Source organism: Dicentrarchus labrax, unplaced genomic scaffold, assembly GCF_905237075.1.
Source record: "Dicentrarchus labrax unplaced genomic scaffold, dlabrax2021, whole genome shotgun sequence".
NCBI lineage: Eukaryota > Metazoa > Chordata > Actinopteri > Moronidae > Dicentrarchus > Dicentrarchus labrax.
The window spans coordinates 29,965,740-29,992,151 of record NW_026136705.1 but is presented as its reverse complement, the minus strand read 5'-3'; the positions used below and the strand labels follow the sequence as shown (position 1 = coordinate 29,992,151).

The 26,412-nt window shown below is 41.1% G+C and overlaps 1 protein-coding gene and 14 non-coding genes across 17 annotated transcripts in view; all 15 read left to right on the top strand.

Moving 5' to 3' along the window:
- ap2b1 (adaptor related protein complex 2 subunit beta 1) overlaps positions 1-12,328 on the top strand; it is a 16,492-nt gene extending 4,164 nt beyond the window's left edge. For 2 of the 3 annotated variants that reach the window (XM_051400950.1, XM_051400951.1), the window contains exons 7-22: positions 87-308; positions 565-685; positions 1,044-1,139; positions 1,791-1,906; positions 2,129-2,294; positions 2,448-2,546; positions 3,101-3,360; positions 4,244-4,436; positions 5,284-5,325; positions 6,185-6,337; positions 7,041-7,186; positions 7,326-7,455; positions 7,869-7,953; positions 8,456-8,542; positions 9,457-9,611; positions 9,885-12,328. In XM_051400950.1, coding sequence (XP_051256910.1) covers positions 87-308; positions 565-685; positions 1,044-1,139; positions 1,791-1,906; positions 2,129-2,294; positions 2,448-2,546; positions 3,101-3,360; positions 4,244-4,436; positions 5,284-5,325; positions 6,185-6,337; positions 7,041-7,186; positions 7,326-7,455; positions 7,869-7,953; positions 8,456-8,542; positions 9,457-9,611; positions 9,885-9,959 — 2,146 coding nt within the window. In that variant the 3' untranslated portion in view covers positions 9,960-12,328. The remainder of the gene's footprint in view (positions 1-86; positions 309-564; positions 686-1,043; positions 1,140-1,790; positions 1,907-2,128; positions 2,295-2,447; positions 2,547-3,100; positions 3,361-4,243; positions 4,437-5,283; positions 5,326-6,184; positions 6,338-7,040; positions 7,187-7,325; positions 7,456-7,868; positions 7,954-8,455; positions 8,543-9,456; positions 9,612-9,884) is intronic. The other variant, XM_051400952.1, reaches the window with a different exon arrangement.
- Positions 12,329-15,368: 3,040 nt separating this feature from the next.
- trnay-gua (transfer RNA tyrosine (anticodon GUA)) lies at positions 15,369-15,457 on the top strand. Its single transcript is given in 2 exon segments — positions 15,369-15,405; positions 15,422-15,457. It is a non-coding gene; the product is annotated as a tRNA-Tyr (tRNA).
- A 1,093-nt stretch (positions 15,458-16,550) lies between these two features.
- Positions 16,551-16,639, top strand: trnay-gua (transfer RNA tyrosine (anticodon GUA)). The gene is given in 2 exon segments: positions 16,551-16,587; positions 16,604-16,639. It is a non-coding gene; the product is annotated as a tRNA-Tyr (tRNA).
- Positions 16,640-17,305: 666 nt separating this feature from the next.
- Positions 17,306-17,393, top strand: trnay-gua (transfer RNA tyrosine (anticodon GUA)). Its single transcript is given in 2 exon segments — positions 17,306-17,342; positions 17,358-17,393. It is a non-coding gene; the product is annotated as a tRNA-Tyr (tRNA).
- Positions 17,394-18,457: 1,064 nt separating this feature from the next.
- trnay-gua (transfer RNA tyrosine (anticodon GUA)) lies at positions 18,458-18,546 on the top strand. Its single transcript is given in 2 exon segments — positions 18,458-18,494; positions 18,511-18,546. It is a non-coding gene; the product is annotated as a tRNA-Tyr (tRNA).
- A 251-nt stretch (positions 18,547-18,797) lies between these two features.
- On the top strand, positions 18,798-18,886 carry trnay-aua (transfer RNA tyrosine (anticodon AUA)). Its single transcript is given in 2 exon segments — positions 18,798-18,834; positions 18,851-18,886. It is a non-coding gene; the product is annotated as a tRNA-Tyr (tRNA).
- Positions 18,887-19,144: 258 nt separating this feature from the next.
- trnay-gua (transfer RNA tyrosine (anticodon GUA)) lies at positions 19,145-19,233 on the top strand. The gene is given in 2 exon segments: positions 19,145-19,181; positions 19,198-19,233. It is a non-coding gene; the product is annotated as a tRNA-Tyr (tRNA).
- An 872-nt stretch (positions 19,234-20,105) lies between these two features.
- On the top strand, positions 20,106-20,180 carry trnay-gua (transfer RNA tyrosine (anticodon GUA)). Its single transcript has one exon. It is a non-coding gene; the product is annotated as a tRNA-Tyr (tRNA).
- Positions 20,181-20,565: 385 nt separating this feature from the next.
- On the top strand, positions 20,566-20,653 carry trnay-gua (transfer RNA tyrosine (anticodon GUA)). Its single transcript is given in 2 exon segments — positions 20,566-20,602; positions 20,618-20,653. It is a non-coding gene; the product is annotated as a tRNA-Tyr (tRNA).
- A 276-nt stretch (positions 20,654-20,929) lies between these two features.
- Positions 20,930-21,017, top strand: trnay-gua (transfer RNA tyrosine (anticodon GUA)). The gene is given in 2 exon segments: positions 20,930-20,966; positions 20,982-21,017. It is a non-coding gene; the product is annotated as a tRNA-Tyr (tRNA).
- Positions 21,018-21,293: 276 nt separating this feature from the next.
- On the top strand, positions 21,294-21,381 carry trnay-gua (transfer RNA tyrosine (anticodon GUA)). Its single transcript is given in 2 exon segments — positions 21,294-21,330; positions 21,346-21,381. It is a non-coding gene; the product is annotated as a tRNA-Tyr (tRNA).
- Positions 21,382-21,942: 561 nt separating this feature from the next.
- On the top strand, positions 21,943-22,031 carry trnay-gua (transfer RNA tyrosine (anticodon GUA)). The gene is given in 2 exon segments: positions 21,943-21,979; positions 21,996-22,031. It is a non-coding gene; the product is annotated as a tRNA-Tyr (tRNA).
- A 385-nt stretch (positions 22,032-22,416) lies between these two features.
- On the top strand, positions 22,417-22,504 carry trnay-gua (transfer RNA tyrosine (anticodon GUA)). Its single transcript is given in 2 exon segments — positions 22,417-22,453; positions 22,469-22,504. It is a non-coding gene; the product is annotated as a tRNA-Tyr (tRNA).
- Positions 22,505-25,215: 2,711 nt separating this feature from the next.
- On the top strand, positions 25,216-25,304 carry trnay-gua (transfer RNA tyrosine (anticodon GUA)). The gene is given in 2 exon segments: positions 25,216-25,252; positions 25,269-25,304. It is a non-coding gene; the product is annotated as a tRNA-Tyr (tRNA).
- Positions 25,305-26,180: 876 nt separating this feature from the next.
- Positions 26,181-26,269, top strand: trnay-gua (transfer RNA tyrosine (anticodon GUA)). The gene is given in 2 exon segments: positions 26,181-26,217; positions 26,234-26,269. It is a non-coding gene; the product is annotated as a tRNA-Tyr (tRNA).
- Positions 26,270-26,412: the final 143 nt, after the last annotated feature.

Sequence of the window (26,412 nt, the reverse complement as noted above, 5' to 3'; positions counted from 1 at the left end):
TTGTCTCCACTTGTAATAAGTTATTTCTTTCTTTGCATAAAAGTGTTGTTTCCTGACTCTCACCTTTCCCTCCTTCCCTTTCAAAGCATCTGCGAGCGCGTCACTCCCCGGCTGTCTCACGCCAACTCAGCCGTGGTGCTGTCAGCCGTCAAGGTGCTGATGAAGTTCTTGGAGCTGCTGCCCAAGGACTCCGACTACTACAACACCTTGCTGAAGAAGTTATCCCCACCGCTGGTCACCTTGCTCTCCGGAGAGCCTGAGGTCCAGTACGTGGCTCTGAGGAACATCAACCTCATTGTCCAGAAAAGGTGTGTGTGATCACAAAGAAGCCAAGACTGTTGGCATGTTTTAGTTTGGGCTCACTAACCTCAAACATAATATTCTTTTTAGTGTAATTGGGCTCATTAGACACTCAGTTGCTCCATTCCTCGAATAGAAACATTTTCAGCTGTAATTTGCTGTCGTATATTCAGACTAATAACATAATTATGTCTTTGCCTTCTTGAGTACATGTTTCCTTTGGGTCAGGTCTTCTTCAGTCTATAATGAGTTGTTTGTGTGCAGGCCCGAGATCCTGAAGCAGGAGATCAAGGTGTTCTTTGTCAAGTACAACGACCCCATCTATGTGAAACTGGAGAAACTGGACATCATGATCCGCTTGGCCTCTCAGGCCAACATTGCCCAGGTACTTTATATGACACACACCCACATGGGGACTTTGTTCTCTTTAACCATCATGGTTTATGCATAGAGCATGCGGCCTTTTGTGTGTGAGGACAGTTGCCTCCGTGGAGTCCTGATAATGGACACCTCTAAGGGCATTATGGTGCTTGTCAAAGAAACAAAAAATAGATCATTAATTTATATTTTGATCTTCAATTTAAATCTATTGTTTGTAGTTCGAGCAAAAATGTGTCATTTGTATAAAGAGGTCAAACTGGAACAAACGTATCATACTGAATCACCACTTAAAGCTGTTAAAGTATGTGTGTGTTTGTGTGTGGTATTGTACTGTGTACTCATGCAGTATATTTCACCTTCAGGTGCTGGCTGAACTGAAGGAATACGCCACAGAGGTGGATGTTGACTTTGTGCGCAAGGCTGTGCGAGCCATCGGACGCTGTGCCATCAAAGTGGAGGTAAGAAACCAACAACCTCGTCACCGATCTCTACTCTGAAAACTTCTCGTGTCCGTCGCAGCACACGAGTCTGTCTAATGTACTTAAGACTTGTTGCCAGAGCATTGAGATCGTAGCTATATGTGAGTGATTCCTTCAGTATCTAATTGCTGGTGATAGTTTTGCCTGTGTGGTTATTGATCAGTTGATTCTACCTGCCATTTAACATAAATGATGGCTTTAAATCAATTATTTATGCTCAGTTTATGCTTGTGTGCACTGTACCTTCTCCTGACTAGAAGTATTTTAAAAAACGTTTGTCACAGAAACATCTAACCGGGGTTGTTATCTGTGTAAATCATTCAAAGTGGAATTTGTGTTTAACAATAAAAAGTCAGTACTTTTTACAATCATCATAATGAAATGTCACAGTCTATTTAGAAATGTTGATCTGGTTTGACAATACCTCTTCCCTCAGTTAATTATATTGACAGTAGCTGGTCAGTGTTAGTTTGATGTTATAGACTGTAGCTTGCGACAGAAATCTGCTTGCATCTGTGCAGTCGTTCAGTTTATCAATATTCATTCTCCCACCTCGCTCCAGTTTGGTGTTAAACAACTTCCTCTGTACCAGTAATGGTGACACGTTGCCTCCCTCCTCTTCCTCTCCAGCAATCAGCTGAGCGCTGTGTCAGCACCCTGCTGGACCTGATCCAGACCAAAGTCAACTACGTGGTCCAGGAGGCTATTGTGGTCATCAGGGACATCTTCCGCAAGTACCCCAACAAGTATGTTTCCCCTTGTTGAGTCATTACATGTTGATTAACTAGTCGATCTATAAATACAGTCTGATTTAATGTATCATGTCAGTTTCTGATTTGACCAGTATTCACATTTATAGCACAAAAGATGCTGTACTCAGTTTATAGTATTCTGTGTACGCCATACACTGAAGCTGTAAGCTGCTTGTAGAGTTTCATTCTGACCTCTGAGACATCGGTGTCGTTCAGGTATGAAAGCATCATTGCCACACTGTGTGAAAATCTGGACTCTCTGGATGAGCCTGATGCTCGTGCTGCCATGATCTGGATTGTTGGCGAGTACGCCGAGAGGATCGACAACGCCGACGAGCTGCTGGAGAGCTTCCTCGAGGGCTTCCATGATGAGAGCACCCAGGTGGGTTCATTGAAAAACAGGGGAACCCTAACAGCATGGACATCCCCACAGTTCCATACTTCTGTCCTCCCACAGTGAGGATGAGACTTTAGAGGCATTGTACATTGAAATATTTTAATATGTATAATGATATAACTGTGTTTTGATTTACAGGTCCAGCTCACTCTGCTGACTGCCATTGTCAAGCTGTTCCTTAAGAAGCCATCAGAGACTCAGGAGCTGGTGCAACAGGTTCTCAGCCTGGCCACTCAGGTGAGTGTCGTCTGTGATTCTGAAGAGGTTTGAGGGTTTATTTATTCCCTGCTGGATCATGTTGCCTGTTTATTCTGCTCTTACACTGCCCTGTAAATATCTGGGTTTTCCTCTTGGCAAATCCAGATATATAGAGACTACTTTTCCAGTCATGGAAACACCTGGAATTTAATTAAAATGACCAAATATCCTGGAAATAATCTATGTCGGCCTGGAATATTTAATTGTGTTTTAGTCCTTCACTCAGATCGCCTGCATAAACCTAGGTTTGAGGCAAACTGTAGTAAACTGGTAATAATTTCTAAATTAGGACTATTGGTAAACTATATGACTGTTTGTGAGTAGGTGTTGTCCTGTATTGTCAAGAAAAATCCTGGAAAATGTAAGGGAAAGGTCCTGGAAAATCATTTCATAAGAATGGGAACCTTGTAGCATATCAAAGTATTTTTTTACCATTTTTAGTCCAGCTGTTCGTCCTCACAGTTATTCCATCACAGAATAATAAAAAGATATAATCTACAGCGAGTGTGATGAATTCTCCTGTTGCTCTGCAGGACTCTGACAACCCTGACCTGCGAGACAGGGGCTACATTTATTGGCGCCTGTTGTCCACCGACCCCGTTACTGCCAAGGAGGTGGTGTTGTCAGAGAAGCCCCTGATCTCCGAGGAGACGGACCTGATCGAGCCCACCCTACTGGACGAGCTCATCTGCCACATTGGCTCCCTCGCCTCCGTCTACCACAAACCCCCCAGCGCCTTCGTCGAGGGCAGCCATGGAATCCACCGGAAACACCTTCCTGTGCAGCACAGCAGGTCTGACGCACGCATTTCAACAGCTCTCCTGACAGTTGTGCTCCCTTTGATTGTACTCACATGGCTCTGACTGCCTTAAACCACCTTTCCACATGCTCTCTTTGCACTCTGACACATTCAACATGTGTTTGTTTAATGGATTTAAAAGTTTGAAGAAGATGGTGTAGTGTGGGGAAAGTTACAAAGCATTTATTTTTGCCAATATTGTTATTTTCCAATTGATTTTCCATAAAATGTATATATTTATTAATGAGGATTTAAACCACATCACCCACTTTTTCAGAGCAATATGCCAAAGTTAATGTTAGTCTGAAATCGGCACACTGGGTGGGTAGTTGTTGGTACTATTAACTACTAGTTAAATATTCTGCCTTGTCTTCTTCTTACAGATATAAAATATGCATGTAAGACCAAAGTGCTGTGTATACCTGAATCCACCACCAGTTTAGATCTCAGGGTCTTAGGCTCTTGAGTAGTATTGTGTGGTCTACCATGCAATATATGTTCATATTAAATAGCACATTTCATGCTCCACCAGCTGTTCCAGAGAACAGGATATTACCCAACAGCATGAATATATTGCCCCATGTCCCTCTTTTATTAATATATAAGAAATTATAAAGAAGTGAAAAGAAGATCCAGTGCTGCTTATTGACAGGAAATTGTTGATGTGAGGTTTTTTCACTTTGTCAGATAATGTGTGCAGTCTGGCTGAACTAGCCTTGTCTAGTCTGGTTTAATACGTTATGATAATGTAAATCATAACTCAGAGTTATCCCTTTTTCCAGTTTATGTGGCGAAAAGGCGAAAAGTTTGAGTTTTAGCACATTTCTGTCTGTACTGGACTTTCTCTCACCAGTACTACTGTCTTCTTCTATGACAGCATTGATACAGGTGAGAGCCCAGTGAGTGGTGGGCCAGCGGCCGCCATGGACCAGCCACATGTGATCCCCAGCCAGGGTGACCTGCTGGGTGACCTGCTGAACCTGGACCTGGGTCCTCCAGTCAATGTGCCCCAGGTCTCCTCCATGCAGATGGGGGCGGTGGACCTTCTGGGAGGAGGCCTGGACAGTCTGGTGAGCTTGAACACACACACGTTAATTTTACTGTAGAGTGAAAACATCAGCAAAAAAATGGCTGAAGACCCAGTCGGCTTTCTGTGCTTCATAGTTTTTGTGCCAATGAGACAAAGAACAATATGTTTCAGCACAAAATCTATACAGCTGTAATTAAACACATCTATCATATGAGGGACACATCTGTTTCATGGTCATCAAACTATCCTGGTGCAGGCAGCCAAATGAAGGAGGAGAGAGCCTATGCATTGAGTTTTGTTTTTTATTATTTATCTCAAAGAAAGCAGCTGAATATTGACTTCCTACCTCTGATTCTTACTGTTGAACAAAAAACCAACCACTATTAGTGCACAATCTTATAACAGTATTTTTTTTTATTATTTTCAAACAAACTAATGAACGATGCAGTAATAATGTTCATGTAAGTATATGAGTTCAATTGTGTACCTTTTGTTGTATCTGTTATTCTCTGTAATATATCACAAAAAACTTGAAATATATCCCTAAAAATTCTGAATATTTTGATACATTGACATAAATATGCACAAGTATTTTATTACATCAAGCTACATTGGGCCTTGTTGTATTTTTCCTCTGTTAATGGTCACTTTTCTACATCTCTAAGCCACTGCAATGACTGGACTTCATCATAATCTTCTCGCAGATTTTGAAAATCCTATTTTAAGGTGTTTAACATAACATGTGGAGTTGCTATTTTCCCAGAAGGTGAGGGCTCCTCTTGATGGGTTGCGGTTGCTAAGAAAGTCTCTGTCTCTGTCTGTGTTTGTGTGTTTGGTCTGTGATGTTTGGATGCTGTCTTTGGGGGCCTCTCCTCTCTCTCGTATAGCTTGGGGGAGACCTGAGCGGAGGTGTTGGGGGAAGTCCAGCAGTAAGTCAAGCCCTTCTGTTTGGCAGTCTGCCTGTCTGCATGCTGCATGCTCCCTGAATTTAACCCACCACACTCTCATACCAACTTTTTCAAGCTTTTAAATCTGGCTTCTCTTGTCTCTCTCACATGCATATTTTCAGTTAGAAGCCGACGCAGATATTTTGCATGTTTTAGCCCATTTTCTGACCGGGAGAAGCCATCCCGAAATTTTCACTTGCACTCATCTTGGTCTGGATAGACCACGTATAAACCTGCTTTAGACAGAAATCATTTTAAGCAAGCTGTACAGAAGATTAGTGACAATTCAGTATGGACCTTTTTTACACCTGTCACTCAACTGTAACTGAGTTACCTATTGCGTCACATTCTTTATTTGAAAATTAAGGTTTTGTTTTAGTTATGTAATCCATCACAGTGAACTTCATGTCAGATTTCTGTAAGTGCTGATTGATCTGAAAAGTCTACAGTCATAACCTTCAAATATCTAAAACACAATTGCTTGATCATAATAGCAATAATTGTTATTAATGGGCTAAAACACACAAAACCACAGGTAGCATGCTTTAAATTCATATCACATTGAGCTTTCTCTGTCATAAGGGCTGTGGCTAATCACATATGCTTGCTATAGTTGAACTCATAATCACTGAAGAGTTTTGTTGTTTCTTCCTTTGGCTTGACTCCAGTTCGTCTTTGTGATTCTCTTTGTAGGTTTATAGCAAACTGTCACGTTTCCAGTGATGCTTACTAAAACTACGGGTACTTAGATTGTGTGTTGTGTGTGTGTGTGTGTGTGTGTGTGTGTGTGTGTGTGTGTGTGTGTGTGTGTGTGTGTGTGTTTCTGTTGTGATTGCTTTAGGTGGGGCAAAACTTCATCCCCTCATCTGTCCCCAGTACTTTTGCTCCGTCACCTACACCAGCACCTCCAGCTGTCAGCAGTGGCCTGAACGACTTGTTTGAGCTTTCCACGGGAATGGCCATTACCACTGGAGGCTATGTAGCCCCAAAAGCAGTGAGTTCACACAACTTCAGCCTCAGCAATCAGGCCAGACAACATGCAATTCAGTCAGTTACAGATGCACTGCTCATGTAGGGAAAATGGCTTAAGGGCTAATAAAATATGTAGCGATAATTAACTCGCCTCACACGGGGCAGCATAACAAAGACAACTGTTTACTGAATGGCTTACGTTTCATGAAAAAAGGTTCTACAAAAAAAGGATCTACACTCACAATAAGGCCGTTTTATACTAAGAAAGTTTAGCCAAAACAGAAACTTTGTGGAATCATGGACACCAGAAAAAGTTACAAGAAAAATTGTGGGAACTGGTTGAATGTTTCAGAAATCCTGAAAGGAAAATTCTGGCATATAGATCCCTATGCAGTTATCCATAAAGGCAGTTTCTAGGCGCTATTTTCTGTTTATTTTAGGTCAGAATCTGTGACAAGAGAAAAGATTCATCTAAAAATAATGTGAATTTGGAAAGAAAGTTATAGGAAATTTGTCAGATGATAATATGAGACAAGACCTAAAACTTTGGAAAGATTATGATAATTATTTTATGCTGTTGATGCATTTATTTATTGTTTCTGTGGTCATTGGAGTGAATGCTTTTATAAAAATGTGAGACCCCATCATTGTCGAGAAGTGTACCAACATGTGGTTTAAAAGTATATGGAAAGGATTCAACCTATAAAACTGATTTTTTTTACCAGGTGTGGCTGCCTGCAGTGAAAGCCAAAGGACTGGAAATATCTGGAACCTTCTCTCGTCGCCAGGGTCACATGTACATGGACATGACCTTCACCAACAAGGCCCTGCAACACATGACCGACTTCGCTGTCCAGTTCAACAAGAACAGGTCAGTGAGATGACTCACAGGAAAAGTTATGTTGAACTACAAACACCTCTCTGAAACAGTGAAGCTGCTGTATTAAACTGCTTTAACCTGAGTGTATTTATTGTTCAGTGTTTGATTTTTGTTTGTTTTCTACATGTAGCTTTGGGATGATCCCTACCAGTCCTCTGCCCGTTCACACTCCACTGATGCCCAGCCAGAGTATTGAGGTCTCTTTGCCTATCAACACTATTGGTCCAGTCATGAAGATGGACCCACTCAATAATCTGCAGGTACAGAAGTGCTCACTGACACAAGCTTTCAGTTGTGGGGTTATAGGTCTGTCTTTGAGCTAGTGTAAAAAGTGTTTATGTGGTTTGTTCTGTCTTCCTGCAATGTGTGAATACACAGTATAAAAATACATGAGGCAACAGAGACCTTAGTTGAGACATTTGGTAACAATTTATTTTCTTTGCGTCAAGCGAAGATTTTTCAGTTTTTAAAGATACTGAACACAAGCACTTGTTCACAGATGACATTGGAACAGTTACTTTATTACTCATCTGGTAATCCCACATTGAATCACTTTCCTGACACCAAAGTCACAAATATTTTATAATTTTCTAGAACAGCCGTACAGAACAAGGAGTCCAAGCAGTGTTGGAACATTGTTTGTTATCTGACTTTTATTTTTTCTTGTATCCAGGTGGCTGTGAAGAACAGCATCGATGTCTTCTACTTCAGTGTACTCATCCCTCTCAACATATTCTTTGTTGAGGATGGAAAAATGGGTATGATTGTTACTCACAGCTTTATAAAACAGTCACAGTCACAATAATATCTTCCACAACCGTTGAAGTAGGAATAAAATATTAATTTCAGAAAATGTTTATTTATATAGTTGTAACTTTGGAAGTGACATGTTTAATAAAATATAATTACTGCAGAGTTTAGAACAGATGACTGTGAGCTTTCTGAAAATACAGATTACAGCTAATTGAAGCCAATTAAAGTCAGGTATGAGTTCTATCTATGGAAGCATTTGACAGAAAGTTTGAATTTTATGAGAAACAAAAAATCCTGACTAGAACAGAACGGACGTCTGGCTTATTTTAAAGCAAGAACTTTGTAAAATGATGAAATATACCCTTCATGTTTATCACATACTAAAAGACAGGTCATTATTTGCTTCCATATTTATCAACCGTCAAATAATGTGTAGTGTTTCTATGTATGGAAACCAATTCTCGACTTCCACATCACTCATCGTATGATTGTTTATCCCCGTTTCAGAGCGACAGGTGTTCCTGGCTACCTGGAAAGACATCCCCAATGAGAATGAGCTACAGTACCAGATAAAGGAGTGTCACCTAAATGCAGGTAGGCGAGTTTGTGAATAAAATTCACTTTCATTGAATACCACTGGAGACTCATTGGTTGTTTTTCTTTATGTCAAAACTAATAGAAAATAATTTCGATGGGAGATGTGATGTGTGGATTAAAGGATGTCTTAGGAGTGGTGGTACGCGACCTGAATGCAAGCTACTTCCTGTTTAGATGATGTGTAACATTTCTTTGTCATTGTTGCAGTGAAGCACCATCCAAGCAGAGTTTTATTTTCCAACTGATCTGTCGTCACCTGTTCTGTTCAGGAAACTTAACCACCTAAGATAAAACCTGACACAGAGGATAATGGGCTCAAAAGAACAGAAAGCAATACAAAGTTCCTTACTGGCAAAACATGAAATGCAAAGAGTGCAGATGAGCTCAGTGATATTTCTAAATCTGTTAGACACATTTTCATCCTACCCTGCTACAGCCAACCCATTGTCCTCTTTTTCATTGCTCAGGCCTGAGATTAACCTCCCAGCAACTCAACCCAAAGACCTTACGCTTCTCTCTGTGTTCTCTTTCTCCACCCACATGCCTATCTCTGGATACGTCAACATTTCCTCTTCCTCTGTACCTGAAGGACACCTCCGACTTCTTTTAGAAGCTGCCACATAATTGTGCCCACAGTGGTGGTTGTTAGCAGGGCCCAGTGTTGTAGATTACCTGGTCTGAAGGTTCCCAATCACAGTTCATTCAAATCCTAGAGCTCAGTCAGTTCCCCGATAAACCTTTTTGCCAGTAGTAGTTTGCATTAACTCATGTGGACGTTAGTGTTAGTACCTGTAGTCATTATGGTCCCTGTAGTGATTACAGCCTTGTGTGTGTGTGTGTGTGTGTGTGTGTGTGTGTGTGTGTGTGTTGTTGAGTGTGCTAATTACTTGACCTTGATTCTGGTGTTGCAGACACGGTATCAGGGAAGCTGCAGAATAACAACATCTACACTATTGCCAAGAGGAACGTAGAAGGCCAGGACATGCTCTACCAGTCCCTCAAGCTGACCAACGGCATCTGGATCTTGGCTGAGCTCCGCATCCAGCCTGGCAACCCCAACTACACGGTAGAGATTTTACTGTTAGGCCTTCAGCCCGGGCTTTACGGTTGTTTGACATCCAGTTGAACGCTCCCAAGCACTAGTTCATATTGTGTGAAAACCATAATGACCAAATAAAAATGTTAAAAGAGCCGTCAGTGATAACGATAATGAATTTACCCCTGTACCGCAGTATAAACACAGATTTGATTGTCTCCTTTTAAAACAGAGTCCTTCAGATTGAATATGTGTGAGTGAAAGTGTCTCCCTTTGAAAACTCTGTGTTCTCCGTCTCCACAGTTGTCCCTCAAGTGTCGGGCCCCGGAGGTTTCTCAGTACGTCTACCAAATGTACGACTCTGTGCTGAAGAACTGACCTGCTCCCAACACTCAGCAACTCTGCTTCACCCTGACAACGAAACAGCAGTCTTTTATCATTTTCTGCCATCTGCAGCGAACTGCCAAAACACGGGAATCCAAACGGTGAATAATGGATACGGAATCATTTGAATATTGGGTGTCTTTTCCCTCAAGGTAAATAGTTGTGGGTTGTCACCATACTGAAGTTAAACAGTACAAACACTGTTGATGTTTCCTTTATTTTGGCAGTTGAAAAGCATTATTGAATCCTCTTATTCCACTCCCCATTTTGATTCTTACCTCCCAGTGAAAACATGTCTACCATTCCATCCTTAACTTAGTGTCTTAATGTTGTGAAGATGTGACTGATGGTGAAACTGTCCTGAGCGGGAAAAAAAAAACTTTTTATTTTGTACGGTTTGTGGCGCTCACCTCTTTTGGTTTATTTTTGATACTTGCTCTGCTTCAGTTGTAACTACAGAATAATACCAGTGTTGTTTTGCCTCCTTTTTGCCATTGATGTCTGTGAAGCGTGGAAACCAACAATGTGATTGTCAGAAGCTACTAACGTCTGTCCTACGGCAGGTTTGCCTCCTGGAGCTCGCAGCTTACACCGTGTCCTTAAAGTTTCCGTTTATTCCTGCCGCTCGCGTTGGAAGCTCTGCTTCTGCAAAGTTGAAATGAGGAGTTATCTACAGGATACTTCCTCATTTACCTATAGAAACCTAAATAAGGTGGCAGCTAGCTAAATGAGGTGGCTTGAAGTGTAATCGCTTCCTTGCTGGTGGATATATTTTGTGTTTTCCAGCTAAATATCACAATTTAAAACACATTTTCTGTTTAAAATGTACAAACATAGCAAGTGCTCCCCCAGCTTTTACTGGAGTGGCACTGGTTACGTCTCCAGCCTGATGTCCAGCACACAGCTGGTAGGTACGTGGTTTGTTTACATGACGACAAAAGTGCATATTAACGGATTCACTGTGGACAGAAAGCGTCCAACATAACGCGATGAGATAACCGTAAGCGTGTAAGGATTAGGACACGGTGATATAATAAGTTCTTGAGACATGCTCCATTGACAAATATCCCACATTGAGCCACGTGCAGTATGTAGTATGAAACTTTGTACAGGAATTTAAAAAAGTGAGATTCCAAAAAGTTGGAAAAAAGAAAACACAGACCAGAGAAGTAAGAGCATTATTAACTCTAATGTTATGTTGTGAGTTATATTTTTGTTTGTCTTTATTTGCACTCCATCTTTTCCACTTAAGAATATTTGGCTTTTTGTTTTTTTTAAAGCATTTTAACAGTCAAATAAAAAAAAAACACTGACGTCATTATAAAAGTGTACGGAGGCAGACAGTCGGTGGTAACGCACAGTACGGTTGTTTAAATTCTTTTGGTAAAATTGCCAAGTCTTTGCTCATTAACTTGGAACCACTACACACCCACAGCAGCTATTGATTACGTGTTAACACCAGTGCCACTCCGTTTTAAGAATGACATTTGCTGATTCATTTCACATGTAATTTTTTTGCAATAGCCCCGTTTACTGCAACCACGTAGTTGTACACGGCTTTATACACCTATTTTTTCATTCCTATTTATTGTGCATCTACCTCTGCGTGTTTTCTTTTTTTTTTAAACTGGCTTTATTGTCAGAATAACTTCGATTCTTTAACATGCTTTAAATGTTTTCACCGCTTTTCTTTCGTTGTTCATTGTTGTACAAGCCAGTTTAAAACCTGTGGCAAGTCAGCTGAACCAATCTCACAGGACCAAGCATCCACTCACATTAAATGCCAAGCTTATGTTTTAGTACCCCAGTGTCAATATAACCTTCTGATGTTGGCGTTGTTTGTGCTATAGGACATTAGAGTGCATACGCCCTAAGGCCCAGAGTTGCTCTAGTACAGTGTAGTCCAGTGATGGTGTAGTTTGTGTAGCTAATAAATGAAAATGTCTTGGTATTACCCTGAAAATGAAAATGAAGCCTTGTCTCTATCTATTCAACAGAAAAGGCTTTTTCATCGTATCACTTGTGTTGGTGACACTATTTTCCTACATGGTTATGTAAAAATATGTGCCTGCATGAGCCCATTTGATCCTTTTTCATCCGTGTATTTGCTCCATTTAAAACAAATTAACTTCATGTCTCTGTTGTAGATCTCATATGTTTTTTAAGCAGCATTGTTTTCAAGCACTCCCACATATAGAAGTATATACAAAACTGTTGCCAGCAATACAGAATGTATGGAGAGAGAGAGCGAGCAAGAGAGTCTCATTAAATGGAATATTCCTAGCATCATTGCTGTAACCCTGTTGTAAATGATTTGTTATTGTCACAGTACCACATCTTATGTCAATAAATTGTCAAACACATGATGCATCACTGTGTGTTTAGACAGTCGGTGTGAAGAGAGCAGAGCAGACAGGGATCAAACTGTTAATCTCTCAAGATTTGTGGGTTAATCTAGTCAGATTTTACAAAGTCACAAATGAAAATTTTTGAACATTTAGCACCTTCTGTCCTTAGACGCTCGATTCAGGTAAAAAAAAAAAAAAACACTAATGGGGGAGAAGGTGTAATTAACCTCAGGAAGAGCCACAGAATCATATTATTTACAGATTTTAAATACTATCTGATACATAAAGATGATAAAATAAGAATAATGTGGCTCCAGGACGTTGAAACAACTTCATAAGAGTTTTTTTTTTTTTACTGCCATAACAAAACAAAAGTAGCAGGGGTCACAACTTTACAAACATACTTCTTTGCTGAAATGAGTGCCCAATAAATGCTTCATCCTCTTTGAGTAACATTTATAAACTATAGTGAGTAGCTGTTTTATTTATTTATTGTTACCTTATTTAAAAAATGAAAATATGTATGTGTAGCCTGTTTTTTAATATTTCCACAGAGAACGTAAGAAAGTCAGAAAGTTTTGAGAAACAGACAATGCACTGTTGGTTTTGGTGTTTTTAAGAGAAGGCTGGCCCTGCATTATAACCTGTTAGTAATTATTTTAGTTTGAATTATTTCAGTGTGCTCACATGGTGCATATAGAATTGTGCTTAGTCAGATTACCACTATCTAACTGTGACACAAAAAAACATGAGACCAGGTAGTGTCCCAGCATAGAAGAAGTGCTGATTTGTGTTTGGTCTCTTGGCTGCACACACGGCACAATAATGGGGACTCTGAGGTGAATGGGTACATACACAATGCACAGGGGATGGGAGGTAGGGGTAGCCAATAGGGGGCCCCTAACAGGTAAATCCAGTCTGGTGTAGTGGGGTCATCATTTCGTTACAACAAAGGGACAAGCTTTTTTTTTTAACCAACTACCAATTCAAGGGTAGTGACTGTAGGCATCATCTAACATACATGGGTAGATATGGGTAGAGTATTCAAACTCCACTCAGAAAACTCAATGGAGTCACAGTCTCAAACAATAGCCATGACAGTTTGGGGGAATCAACAGCAAGATAATGCCTCAGAATACATGCAGTCAGATGGTCCACAAAATCCCTTGAACTTATCATTTTCCCTCAGTTTTCCCAGACTCCTCGCTGACAGTCTGGAGGCCCTTGGGTTTTTTTGATGGTTCATAGCCTGTGTCTAGCCTTGAGTTTCTCTGCAACCAGACTAAAAAAAGAGGCTGAGGTAATGTGGGAATGGGTATCGTCTGGGATCCTGTGCAGCTGGAAAGCATCAATTAAAAATAGAGCTGGGAAGCTTTATTTAAGAAATTCTGGGAAGGCCTAGTGAGGAGATTAAAGGCTGAATATTCGCCTTACCTTACTCGCGCAATTTATGTGAGTAAATTCAAATGAACTCACAGGTAAACCCACGCGAGTAAAGCGAGGCGAACACTCACTTCGCCCTCTGTGACGGTATATGCAGGAATCCTGAGGTTAATTTCAATACCTTTTTAAGACTTTTTTAAGGCCTTCCAGAAAAACCTTAAGACCTCATCGCCACTTCAAGCTGTCATTAGCAGCAACACATCTTTAACTTACTAAACAGTTGTAGTTTGCAATTAAATCTATGGAGCACAAACATACAACAGAACTCAGATAAGATGAGAAGGAATAAAGCTCAAAAGAATAAATTAAACCAAAGACAGGTTTATTAAAATACACAAAATACATAACAAGTAACACAGCTCTACAGCTCAAGGAGCTCCTTGGTCAGAGGTACCCTTAGAACACCCTCATCCTCCCAAAAACGAATGTGGACGTCCAGCTGCTTCTTTTTAGTTGACTGGTTCAGGGACTCGTCGAACATCAGGACAAACGGACCAGCTTTGCTGATGCTCTCAACAAGCTGTTGCTTAAAATACGGTGCCAGCCCGAATCTCATCATGTATCCCGTTTTGTCTTTGCCACATGCGAACATCCTAGCAATGTCCGAATCCGGAAACATTGACTTAAAGATGTCAGAGATTCCTTCGTTGGAGTTCAACGAGTGGTGACTAACAGCTGTGTGTGGAGACACCAGATAACCTCCGCATGCATTGTTGGTCCGCCGCCCTTATGTCAGCAAACAGTCGCAGTTGCAGTCGCAGATGTGTTTACTGGCTCAGCTGTCACGTTACCTGGTCGTGGCACTGGAGGACTGCAGAAACGGAGAGCTGCCGCTCTCTGTAGCTAACGGCAGCCTTACGGCTAGCCCCTTGCATGTGGGATTTAACTGCATTTATTCCCATGGAAGCTAAGCTGATCTTCTTCTTGCAGTATTTGCAAAAGGATTCCCGGTTGTTACCTTCAACCTTTTTTAGCCAATCCTTAAACTCCGGCATATCCAGCCAGGAGTCAGCTCCTGTCCGAGGCTGTGTCCGAAATCACTCACTCACTCTGTATAGGGAGTAGCAGGGAGTGATTTCGGACACAGCCCGAGCCCTACACATCGTTGTTTGTAATAGTCGCGAGGAGGAAAATAGATTATACATTCATGGATACTTTTTGTCAAAGCTTGAATGTCAAGAAAATGTAATACTTTATAAAATCGCGATTATGACTTTTTAATATTTTTTAAGGGCCGTCATTTTCCGGCATTTGATCTATCAACTTTTAATACTTTTTAAGACCCCGCGGACACCCTGTGTGAGAACGTAATTGGTGTTATGTGCAGGAAGCACCATCTGCCATGGTGCTGTGTCTGGGAATGACTCTCCAGTCTCTGACATGTCCAACTCATGCTTACCTGGTAGCAAAGCAAAACGTTTTCAGAGTTTGACTTCAATGCATTGATTTTTTCGGGGGGTGGGACAACCTCTTCCTCTTCCCGTTGTACAGCAGCTGCCTCAATCTTCAGTACGTTTATTTGGAATTCATCGCTGTTAACGTAGACTAACACTGGTAGCCATTTTCCATGTTTAGGTCACTGTGAATTCCAGTGGTGTAGAACTGTCTGCTCCCTTCGATAGCTCAGTTGGTAGAGCGGAGGACTGTAGGATGTTGATAGCAGGAATCCTTAGGTCGCTGGTTCAATTCTGGCTCGAAGGAGTTAATTATGTTGGTGTCCAGTGTTTCTCCCTCCAAATAAAAAAAGGGCAAACGAACCATTTTTAAAGGTTGAGTTTGATGTCATTCCTTCATTTGTTCGGATAGAAAAAAAAACTCTTCTATGTCCCTCGGTACAAAACTTTGGCGTTTATTTGAAATATACCGTTTTTAAAGAGCATATACGTAGACCAACATTGGTAGCCATTTTCCATGTTTAGTTTGAGTCTCGATGTCACTGTGTTCAAACAGGAATCCTTAGGTCCCGCTTTTTAAGGACACACAATGAAACGAAGATGCATAAGCGAACTTCCTCATTCTTTTGGACACACAAGAAAAAAAGACTCTTCCTCATCACGAGTACATCAAGTGCCTCAATCTTTAGTACGTTTATTTGAAATTTTCCGCTGTTAAACGAGCATGTTCGTACACCAACACTGGTAGCCATTTCCCATGTTTAGGTCACTGTCAATTCCAGTGGTTTACCTCAGTCTGCTCCCTTCAATAGCTCAGTTGGTAGAGCGGAGGACTGTAGGATGTTGATAGCTGGAATCCTTAGGTCGCTTGTTCAATTCAGCCTCGAAGGATGTAGTTATATTGATATCAGTCAAAACGCATAAGCGACACATTTTCAAAAGTTGCGTTCGATGTCATTGCTTGATTTGTTTAGAAAGAAAAAAAAGCTCTTCCAAATCCTGTGGTATCGCAAGTGCTTTAGTACACTTATCTAAAATTCACGTCTGTGAAACATGTATGTAGACTAAATGTTTGTCTCTCTAAATCTTCCAGATATGTAAGCCATACTTCTTCAGAGCATCAGTTTGATATCATTGCTTGATTTTTTTGAGGGAAAAAAACAACCTCTTCCTCGTCCCGTGGTACAAGTGCCACAGTTTTTCTTTAAAGTTTAAGTTCCATGTCATTGCTTAATTTAATCGGACAGGAAAAAAAGCTCTTCCTCTTCCCGTCGTATAGCAGCTGCCTCAATCTTTAGCACGTTTATTTGGAATTCATCGTTGTTAACGTAGACCAACATTGGTAGCCATTTTCCATGTTTAGGTAACTGTCATTTCCAGTGGTTTTCCTCTGTCTGCTCCCTTCGATAGCTCAGTTGGTAGAGCGGAGGACTGTAGGATGTTGATAGCAGGAATCCTTAGGTCGCTGGTTCAATTCCGGCTCGAAGGAGTTAATTATGTTGGTGTCCAATGTTTGTCTCTCCCAATCAAAAAGATGCATAAGCGGTACTTTCTGAGAGTTTGATGTCAGAGCTTGATTTGTTCGGACAGACAAGAAAAAAAAGACTCTTCCTCATCCCTTTTTACAGCAAGTGTTTCAATCTTTAGTACGTTTATTTTTGGAATTTATCGCTGTTAAAGGAGCACATACGTAGACTAAATATTTGTCTCTCCAAATCGTCCAGATATGTAAGCGTTACTTCTTCCGAGTTTCAGTTCGATATCATTGCTTGATTTTTGTGCCACAGTCTTTCTTTAAAGGAGACATATTATGCCCTTTTCAGGTTCATAATTGTATTTTGTGGCTCTACTACAATAGGTTTAGATGTTTTAATGTTCAATATACATATTATTTTTCTCATACTGCCTATAGCTGAGCACCTCTTTTCAGCCTCTGTCTGAAATAATCGGTTTTAGCTCCTGTCTCTTTAAGGCCCCCCTCCCGAAAAGCCCAGTCTGCTCTGATTGGTCGGCATTATTACAGCAGCTGCCTCAATCTTTTGTACATTTATTTGAAATTTTCCGCTTTTGAACAAGCATATACATAGACCAACACTGGTAGCCATTTTCCATGTTTAGGTCACTGTCAATTCCAGTGGTTTACACCAGTCTGCTCCCTTCGATAGCTCAGTTGGTAGAGCGGAGGACTGTAGGATGTTTAAGCAGGAATCCTTAGGTCGCTGGTTCAATTCCGGCTCGAAGGACTTAGTTATGTTGGTATCCAATGTTTGTCTCTCCAAATCGGACAGATGCATAAGCGATACTTCCTCAGAGTTTGAGTCCGATGTCACTGCTGGGCTTTTTTCGGACACACAAGAAAAAAAGACTCTTCCTCATCACAACTACATCAACTATGTAAGCCATACTTCTTCAGAGCATCAGTTTGATATCATTGCTTGATTTTTTTCGAGGGAAAAAAACAACCTCTTCCTCGTCCCGTGGTACAAGTGCCACAGTTTTTCTTCAAAGTTTAAGTTCCATGTAATTTCTTCATTTAATCGGACAGGAAAAAAAAGCTCTTCCTCTTCCCGTCGTACAGCAGCTGCCTCAATCTTTAGCACGTTTATTTGGAATTCATCGTTGTTAACATAGACCAACATTGGTAGCCATTTTCCATGTTTAGGTAACTGTGATTTCCAGTGGTTTACACCAGTCTGCTCCCTTTTATAGCTCATTTGGTAGAGGGGAGGACTGTAGGATGTTGATAGCAGCAATCCTTAGGTCGCCGCGAAGGATGTGATTATCTTGATATCAGATGTTTGTCTGTCCAAATCAGACAAAACGCATAAGCGACACATCTTCAAAGGTTGCTTTTGATGTCATTGCTTGATTTGTTTAGAAAGAAAAAAAAGCTCTTCCAAATCCCGTGGTACCGCAAGTGCTTTAGTACACTTATCTGAAATTCACATCAGTGAAACATGTATGGAGACTAAATGTTTGTCTCTCTAAATCTTCCAGATATGTAAGCCATACTTCTTCAGAGGATCAGTTTGATATCATTGCTTGATTTTTTCGAGGGAAAAAAACAACCTCTTCCTTGTCCCGTGGTACAAGTGCCACAGTTTTTCTTTAAAGTTTAAGTTCGATGTCATTGCTTCATTTAATCGGACGGAGAAAAAAAAAGCTCTTCCTCTTCCCGTCGTACAGCAGCTGCCTCAATCTTTAGCACGTTTATTTGGAATTCATCGTTGTTAACGTAGACCAACATTGGTAGCCATTTTCCATGTTTAGGTAACTGTCATTTCCAGTGGTTTACCTCTGTCTGCTCCCTTCGATAGCTCAGTTGGTAGAGCGGAGGACTGTAGGATGTTGATAGCAGGTATCCTTAGGTCGCTGGTTCAATTCCGGCTCGAAGGAGTTAATTATATTGGTGTCCAATGTTTGTCTCTGAAAATCAATACATCCTCAGAGATTGAGTTCGATGTAACTGCTTGGTTCTTTCAGACACAAAAAAAAAAATCTTCTTCTACATCCTGTTGTACAAAAAGGGCCTCAATCTTTAGTACGTTTATTTGAAATTTTCCGCTGTTAAACGAGCATGTTACCACTGGTAGCCATTTTCCATGTTTAGGTAACTGTCATTTCCAGTGGTTTACCTCTGTCTGCTCCCTTCGATAGCTCAGTTGGTAGAGCGGAGGACTATAGGATGTTGATAGCAGGTATCCTTAGGTCGCTGGTTCAATTCCGGCTCGAAGGAGTTAATTATGTTGGTGTCCAATGTTTGTCTCTCCAAATGGCACAGATGCATAAGCGATACTTCCTGAGAGTTTGAGTCCGATGTCACTGCTGGGTTTTTTCGGACACACAAGAAAAAAAGACTCTTCCTCATCACGAGTACATCAAGTGCCTCAATCTTTTATCTCGCTTTTGAACAAGCATATACGTAGACTAACACTGGTGGCCATTTTCCATGTTTAGGTCAATGTCAATTCCAGTGGTTCAGGGATATCTGCTTCCTTCGATAGCTCAGTTGGTAGAGCGGAGGACTGTAGGATGTTAACAACAGGAATCCTTAGGTCGCTGGTTCAATTCCGGCTCGAAGGATGTTATTATGTTGGTATCCAGTGTTTGTCTCTCCAAATCGAACAAATGCGCAAACGACACATCTTCAAAGGTTGAGTTTGATGTCATTCCTTCATTTTCCGGACAGAAAAAAAAGCTCTTCTATGTCCCTCGGTACAAAAAGGGCCTCAATCTTTATTACGTTTATTTGAAATCTACCGCTTTTAAACGAGCATATACGTCGACCAACACTGGCAGCCATTTTCCATGTTTAGGTCAGTGTCAAATCCAGTAATTCCAATAAATCCACTGTGCTCATACATATGTAGATTTGTGTTGGGCTGTGCAGCCAATGACTTAACAGTTAGCCTTTGCCCAGACATTAGGCTGCAGGCTGCAGGCTGGGCTCGCCTGTTTGTTCTCTGCTAGCTTGCTCTTTTACAGTAACAATGGCGGAGCTCTGCTAGACAACAGGGAAGTAAACTTCCTAGTAGGGGTGGCAGCATTCGTGGTGAAAGGTCGCAAACACAAACTGTTAGTGTGAAGTCTACATTGCGTGTTTTATCTCCTGTATTTTGACTGAGGCAGCCCACAAAAACATAACTGAGTCATCTTTTTTCACACTTTGCCTGCTGATAGGCCCTCCAGAGTCCCAAATGTACATAATCAAATGATTAAATAGTTGGTTTTACATAATATGTCCCCTTTAAAGTTTGAGTTCGATGTCATTGCTTGATTTGTTTGGACAAAAAAAAAAAAAGCTCTTCCTCTTCCTGTCGTACAGCAGCTGCCTCAATCTTTTGTACATTTATTTGAAATTTTCAGTTTTTGAACAAGCATATATGTAGACTAACACTGGTGGCCATTCTCCATGTTTAGGTAACTGTCAATTCCAGTGGGAGCATCTTCGGTTTCCTTCGATAGCTCAGTTGGTAGAGCGGAGGACTGTAGGAATCCTTAGGTCGCTGGTTCAATTCCGGCTCGAAGGATGTGGTTTTAGCTGGTATCCAGTGTTTGTCTCTCCTAATCGGAGAAATATGCGTAAGCGACACATCTTCAAAGATCAAGTTCCATGTCATTGCTTGATTTGTTTGGAAAGAAAAAAAAGTTCTTCCGAATCCCATGGATTGTGGCCGAGATTGTGGCACTTGTTGTACCACAATCTTTCTTTAAAGTTTGAGTTCAATGATATTGCTTCATTTGTTCTGACAGAAAATAAGCTCCTCTACGCCCATGGTACAAAAAGTGCCTCAGTCTTTAGTACGTTTATTTGAAATTTACCGCTTTTAAACAAGCATATACGTAGACCAACACTGGTAGCCATTTTCCATGTTTAGGTCACTGTGAATTCCAGTGGCTTACATCTGTCTGCTCCCTTCGATAGCTCAGTTGGTAGAGCGGAGGACTGTAGGATGTTTAAGCAGGAATCCTTAGGTCGCTGGTTCAATTCCGGCTCGAAGGAGTTAGTTATGTTGGTGTCCAATGTTTGTCTCTCCAAATGGCACAGATGCATAAGCGATACTTCCTGAGAATTTTAGTCCGATGTCACTGCTGGGTTTTTTCGGACACCCAAGAAAAAAAAGACTCTTCCTCATCACGAGTACATCAAGTGCCTCAATCTTTACTACGTTTATTTGAAATTTTCCGCTGTTAAACGAGCATGTTCGTAGACTACCACTGGTAGCCATTTTCCATGTTTAGGTCACTGTCAATTCCAGTGGCTTACATCTGTCTGCTCCCTTCGATAGCTCAGTTGGTAGAGCGGAGGACTGTAGGATGTTTAAGCAGGAATCCTTAGGTCGCTGGTTCAATTCCGGCTCGAAGGAGTTAGTTATGTTGGTGTCCAATGTTTGTCTCTCCAAATGGCACAGATGCATAAGCGATACTTCCTGAGAATTTTAGTCCGATGTCACTGCTGGGTTTTTTCGGACACCCAAGAAAAAAAAGACTCTTCCTCATCACGAGTACATCAAGTGCCTCAATCTTTACTACGTTTATTTGAAATTTTCCGCTGTTAAACGAGCATGTTCGTAGACTACCACTGGTAGCCATTTTCCATGTTTAGGTCACTGTCAATTCCAGTGGTTTAGGTCAGTCTGCTCCCTTCGATAGCTCAGTTGGTAGAGCGGAGGACTGTAGATGTTGATAGCAGGTATCCTTAGGTCGCTGGTTCAATTCCGGCTCGAAGGAGTTAATTATGTTGGTGTCCAATGTTTGTCTCTCCCAATCGAAAAGATGCATAAGCGATACTTATTACTCTTTTATAGTAACAATGGCGGAGCTCCGCTAGACAACAGGGAAGTAAACTTCCTAGTAGGGGTGGCAGCATTCGTGGTGAAAGGTCGCAAACACAAACTGTGACGTCACAGTTTGTGCGAAGTCTACATTGCGTGTTTTATCACCTGTATTTTGACTGAGGCAGCCCACAAAAACATAACTGAGTCATCTTTTTTCACACTTTGCCTGCTGATAGGCCCTCCAGAGTCCCAAATGTACATAATCAAATGATTAAATAGTTGGTTTTACATAATATGTCCCATTTAAAGTTTGAGTTCGATGTCATTGCTTGATTTGTTTGGACAAAAAAAAAAAAAAGCTCTTCCTCTTCCTGTCGTACAGCAGCTGCCTCAATCTTTTGTACATTTATTTGAAATGTTCAGTTTTTGAACAAGCATATATGTAGACTAACACTGGTGGCCATTCTCCATGTTTAGGTAACTGTCAATTCCAGTGGTTTAGGATTTTCGGTTTCCTTCGGTAGCTCAGTTGGTAGAGCGGAGGACTGTAGGATGTTAACAACAGGAATCCCTGGGTCGCTGGTTCAATTCCGGCTCGAAGGATGTGGTTTTAGCTGGTATCCAGTGTTTGTCTCTCCTAATCGGAGAAATATGCGCAAGCGACACATCTTCAAAGATCAAGTTCCATGTCATTGCTTGATTTGTTTGGAAAGAAAAAAAAGTTCTTCCGAATCCCATGGATTGTGGCCGAGATTGTGGCACTTGTTGTACCACAATCTTTCTTTAAAGTTTGAGTTCAATGATATTGCTTCATTTGTTCTGACAGAAAATAAGCTCCTCTACGCCCGTGGTACAAAAAGTGCCTCAGTCTTTAGTACGTTTATTTGAAATTTTCCGCTTTTAAACAAGCATATACGTAGACCAACACTGGTAGCCATTTTCCATGTTTAGGTCACTGTGAATTCCAGTGGCTTACATCTGTCTGCTCCCTTCGATAGCTCAGTTGGTAGAGCGGAGGACTGTACAATGTTTAAGCAGGAATCCTTAGGTCACTGGTTCAATTCCAGCTCGAAGGACGTGTTTTTGGTTGGTGTCTAATGTTTGTCTCTCAAAATCGGACAGCTGCATAAATAAGCGACACTTCCTGAGAGTTTGAGTTTGATGTAATTGCTTGATTTGTTCGGAATAGAAAAAAAAACCTCTTCCTCGTCCCGTGTTGCAGCAAGTGCCTCTATCTTTATTAAGTGTGTTTGGAATTTACCGCTGTTAAACGAGCATGTACATAGACTAAGTGTTTGTCGCTCTCTAAATCGTCCAGATATGTAAGCGCTTCTTCTCCTTCAGAGTGTGAGTTCGATGTCATTGCTTGATTTGTTCAGACAAAAAAAAGCTCTTCCTCTTCCCGTCGTAAAGCAAATGCCTCAATCTTTGAAATTTTTCCACTGTTAAGCGAGCATGTTCGTAGACTAACACTGTCAATTCCAGTGGTTTGGAGCTGTCTGCTCCCTTCGATAGCTCAGTTGGTAGAGTGGAGAAATGAAAAAAAATTATTTAGCTAAGCAAAAGTTTGGCATTATATCTGATGAAGGCTATTACAACATGCATTATACCCATTTTTTTTATAGCTGGACATCTGTTTTTTAGTGATTTATCAATCTTATAATGTTCAAGTAAGATTTGTCTGCCAGGCCACTCACCTCACAGTTCTCCTCAGCAATCTGGAAGTGAGGCTTTGCCCCCATCCCCCCCCCCCCCCCATGGCAACCATAGACCAATTAAATCAATTGTTTTGTATCAAGCAATGTATACAGTTGTAGCAACAATTTGAAATTATTTGCAGGCATTGGCTATTAGAATTTAAAGAGCTAGGAGGCTCAATCCTTAAATGGCTAATTTTACCTGATGGCTCAATTTAGCTGATATCACCCTACATAATTACCAAGAACTGTTTTGGTCATGTGTTCATGTTTACACAAACTGTTGTAGGTTCCCAAAGTGTTTGAAATGTTTGCATTAATATTACTGTCATTCTGCTGCAGACATAGGAACATAGTTTCATCATCAACCTGTCCAGCGTTAAAAAAAATGTTTTAAAACATGTTATCAAACCTTTGAAAACTTAAGTGTCAAAAGCTGACATTTTGGAAACTGCAAAACCAAAACTGGCTTCTTGTACATCAAAAGTTTTGGGAGGACAGTCTTAAGATCAGCATGATTAAAATCTCCAGCGAGGATGGTAAATCCATCTGGGTGTGCTGTTCACTGGTGGCCTGATACAGTTCACAAAGTGCCACATTCCTGTCACTGCTGTTGGAGGTTGGAGGGATGTATACCGCCACTAACAAAACCGCAGTAAACTCCTTCAGCAGATAGAAAGGACGGCACCTTATGATCATAAACTCCGCCAGTGGTGAACAGTGTTTGCATACTACCAGTGTCCCGGCACCACGCATCACGGATGTAAACACACACTCCGCCGCCACGCTTCTTGCCTCCGTTAACAAGGGCTCTGTCTGCTCGATAGCAGGTTAGCTGCTCCAGTTGTACTGCAGAGTCGGGGATGTTGTCATTTAGCCATGTCTCAGTGAAAACAAGCACACAGCAGTTACTCACTGTCCGATTCGCTGACCTCAGCAGTCGTATGTGATCCATTTTGTTGTCCAAGGATCGTACATTAGCCAGGATGATGGATGGTATGGCTGGGCGAGATGGACTAACTGCCAGCCTAGCCCGGATACCTCTGTGTTTGCCCCTAATCCGAGCTCCAGTAGTGTCTCTGTTTCAATGTCCAAAACGTTGTGAATCTTGCTCTTGGGGATGTCCAGCAGAGCCAGTCGACTGTACTTATATTCCGACATAGACAGGCGAGACGAGCACGACAAACATTCGGAAAAACACTTATTCAACAAACAAAACAATGCATTTTCGGGGGAGCGAGGGGCTGCTGCATCTATTCGCGCCACCATCTTAACACAACCTATAATTACCAAGAACTGTTTTGGTCGTGTTCATGTTTACACTAACTGTTGTAGGTTCCCAAAGTGTTTGAAATGTTTCATGTTTGACATGTTTGCATTAATATTACTGTCATTCTGCTGCAGACATAGGAACATAGTTTCATCATCAACCTGTCCAGCGTTAAAAAAAATATTTTATATATGGAAGATTTAGAGAGACAAACATTTAGTCTCCATACATGTTTCACAGCCGTGAATTTCAGATAAGCGTACTAAAGCACTTGCGGTACCACTGGATTTGAAAGAGCTTTTTTTAATTTCTAAACAAATCAAGCAATGACATCGAACGCAACCTTTGAAGATGTGACACTTCTGCGTTTTGTCTGATTTGGAGAGACAAACATCTGATACCAATAAAATCACATCCATCGAGCCATTTTCCATGTTTAGTACACTTATCTGAAATTCACGTCTGTGAAACATGTATGGAGACTAAATGTTTGTCTCTCTAAATCTTCCAGATATGTAAGCCATACTTCTTCAGAGGATCAGTTTGATTTCATTGCTTCATTTTTTCGAGGGAAAAAAACAACCTCTTCCTCGTCCCGTGGTACAAGTGCCACAGTTTTTCTTTAAAGTTTAAGTTCGATGTCATTGCTTCATTTAATCGGACGGAGAAAAAAAAGCTCTTCCTCTTCCCGTCGTACAGCAGCTGCCTCAATCTTTAGCACGTTTATTTGGAATTCATCGTTGTTAACGTAGACCAACATTGGTAGCCATTTTCCATGTTTAGGTAACTGTCATTTCCAGTGGTTTACTTCTGTCTGCTCCCTTCGATAGCTCAGTTGGTAGAGCGGAGGACTGTAGGATGTTGATAGCAGGTATCCTTAGGTCGCTGGTTCAATTCCGGCTCGAAGGAGTTAATTATGTTGGTGTCCAATGTTTGTCTCTCCAAATGGCACAGATGCATAAGCGATACTTCCTGAGAGTTTGAGTCCGATGTCACTGCTGGGTTTTTTCGGACACACAAGAAAAAAAGACTCTTCCTCATCACGAGTACATCAAGTGCCTCAATCTTTACTACGTTTATTTGAAATTTTCCGCTGTTAAACGAGCATGTTCGTAGACTACCACTGGTAGCCATTTTCCATGTTTAGGTCACTGTCAATTCCAGTGGTTTGGTTCAGTCTGCTCCCTTCGATAGTTCAGTGGGTAGAGCGGAGGACTGTAGGATGTTGATAGCTGGAATCCTTAGGTCGCTTGTTCAATTCTGGCTCGAAGGATGTGATTATATTGATGTCAGACAAAATGCATAAGCGACACACCTTCAAAAGTTGTGTTCGATGTCATTGCTTGATTTCTTTAGAAAGAAAAAAAAGCTCTTCCAAATCCCGTGGTACCGCAAGTGCTTTAGTACACTTATCTGAAATTCACGTCTGTGAAACATGTATGGAGACTAAATGTTTGTCTCTCTAAATCTTCCAGATATGTAAGCCATACTTCTTCAGAGGATCAGTTTGATATCATTGCTTGATTTTTTCGAGGGAAAAAAACAACCTCTTCCTTGTCCCGTGGTACAAGTGCCACAGTTTTTCTTTAAAGTTTAAGTTCGATGTCATTGCTTCATTTAATTGGACGGAGAAAAAAAAAGCTCTTCCTCTTCCCGTCGTACAGCAGCTGCCTCAATCTTTAGCACGTTTATTTGGAATTCATCGTTGTTAACGTAGACCAACATTGGTAGCCATTTTCCATGTTTAGGTAACTGTGATTTCCAGTGGTTTACTTCTGTCTGCTCCCTTCGATAGTTCAGTGGGTAGAGCGGAGGACTGTAGGCTGTTGATAGCTGGAATCCTTAGGTCGCTGGTTCAATTCCGGCTCGAAGGAGTTAATTATATTGGTGTCCAATGTTTGTCTCTGAAAATCAATACATCCTCAGAGATTGAGTTCGATGTAACTGTTTGATTGCTTTCAGACAGAAAAAAAAAATTGTTATTCTACATCCTGTTGTACAAAAAGGGCCTCAATCT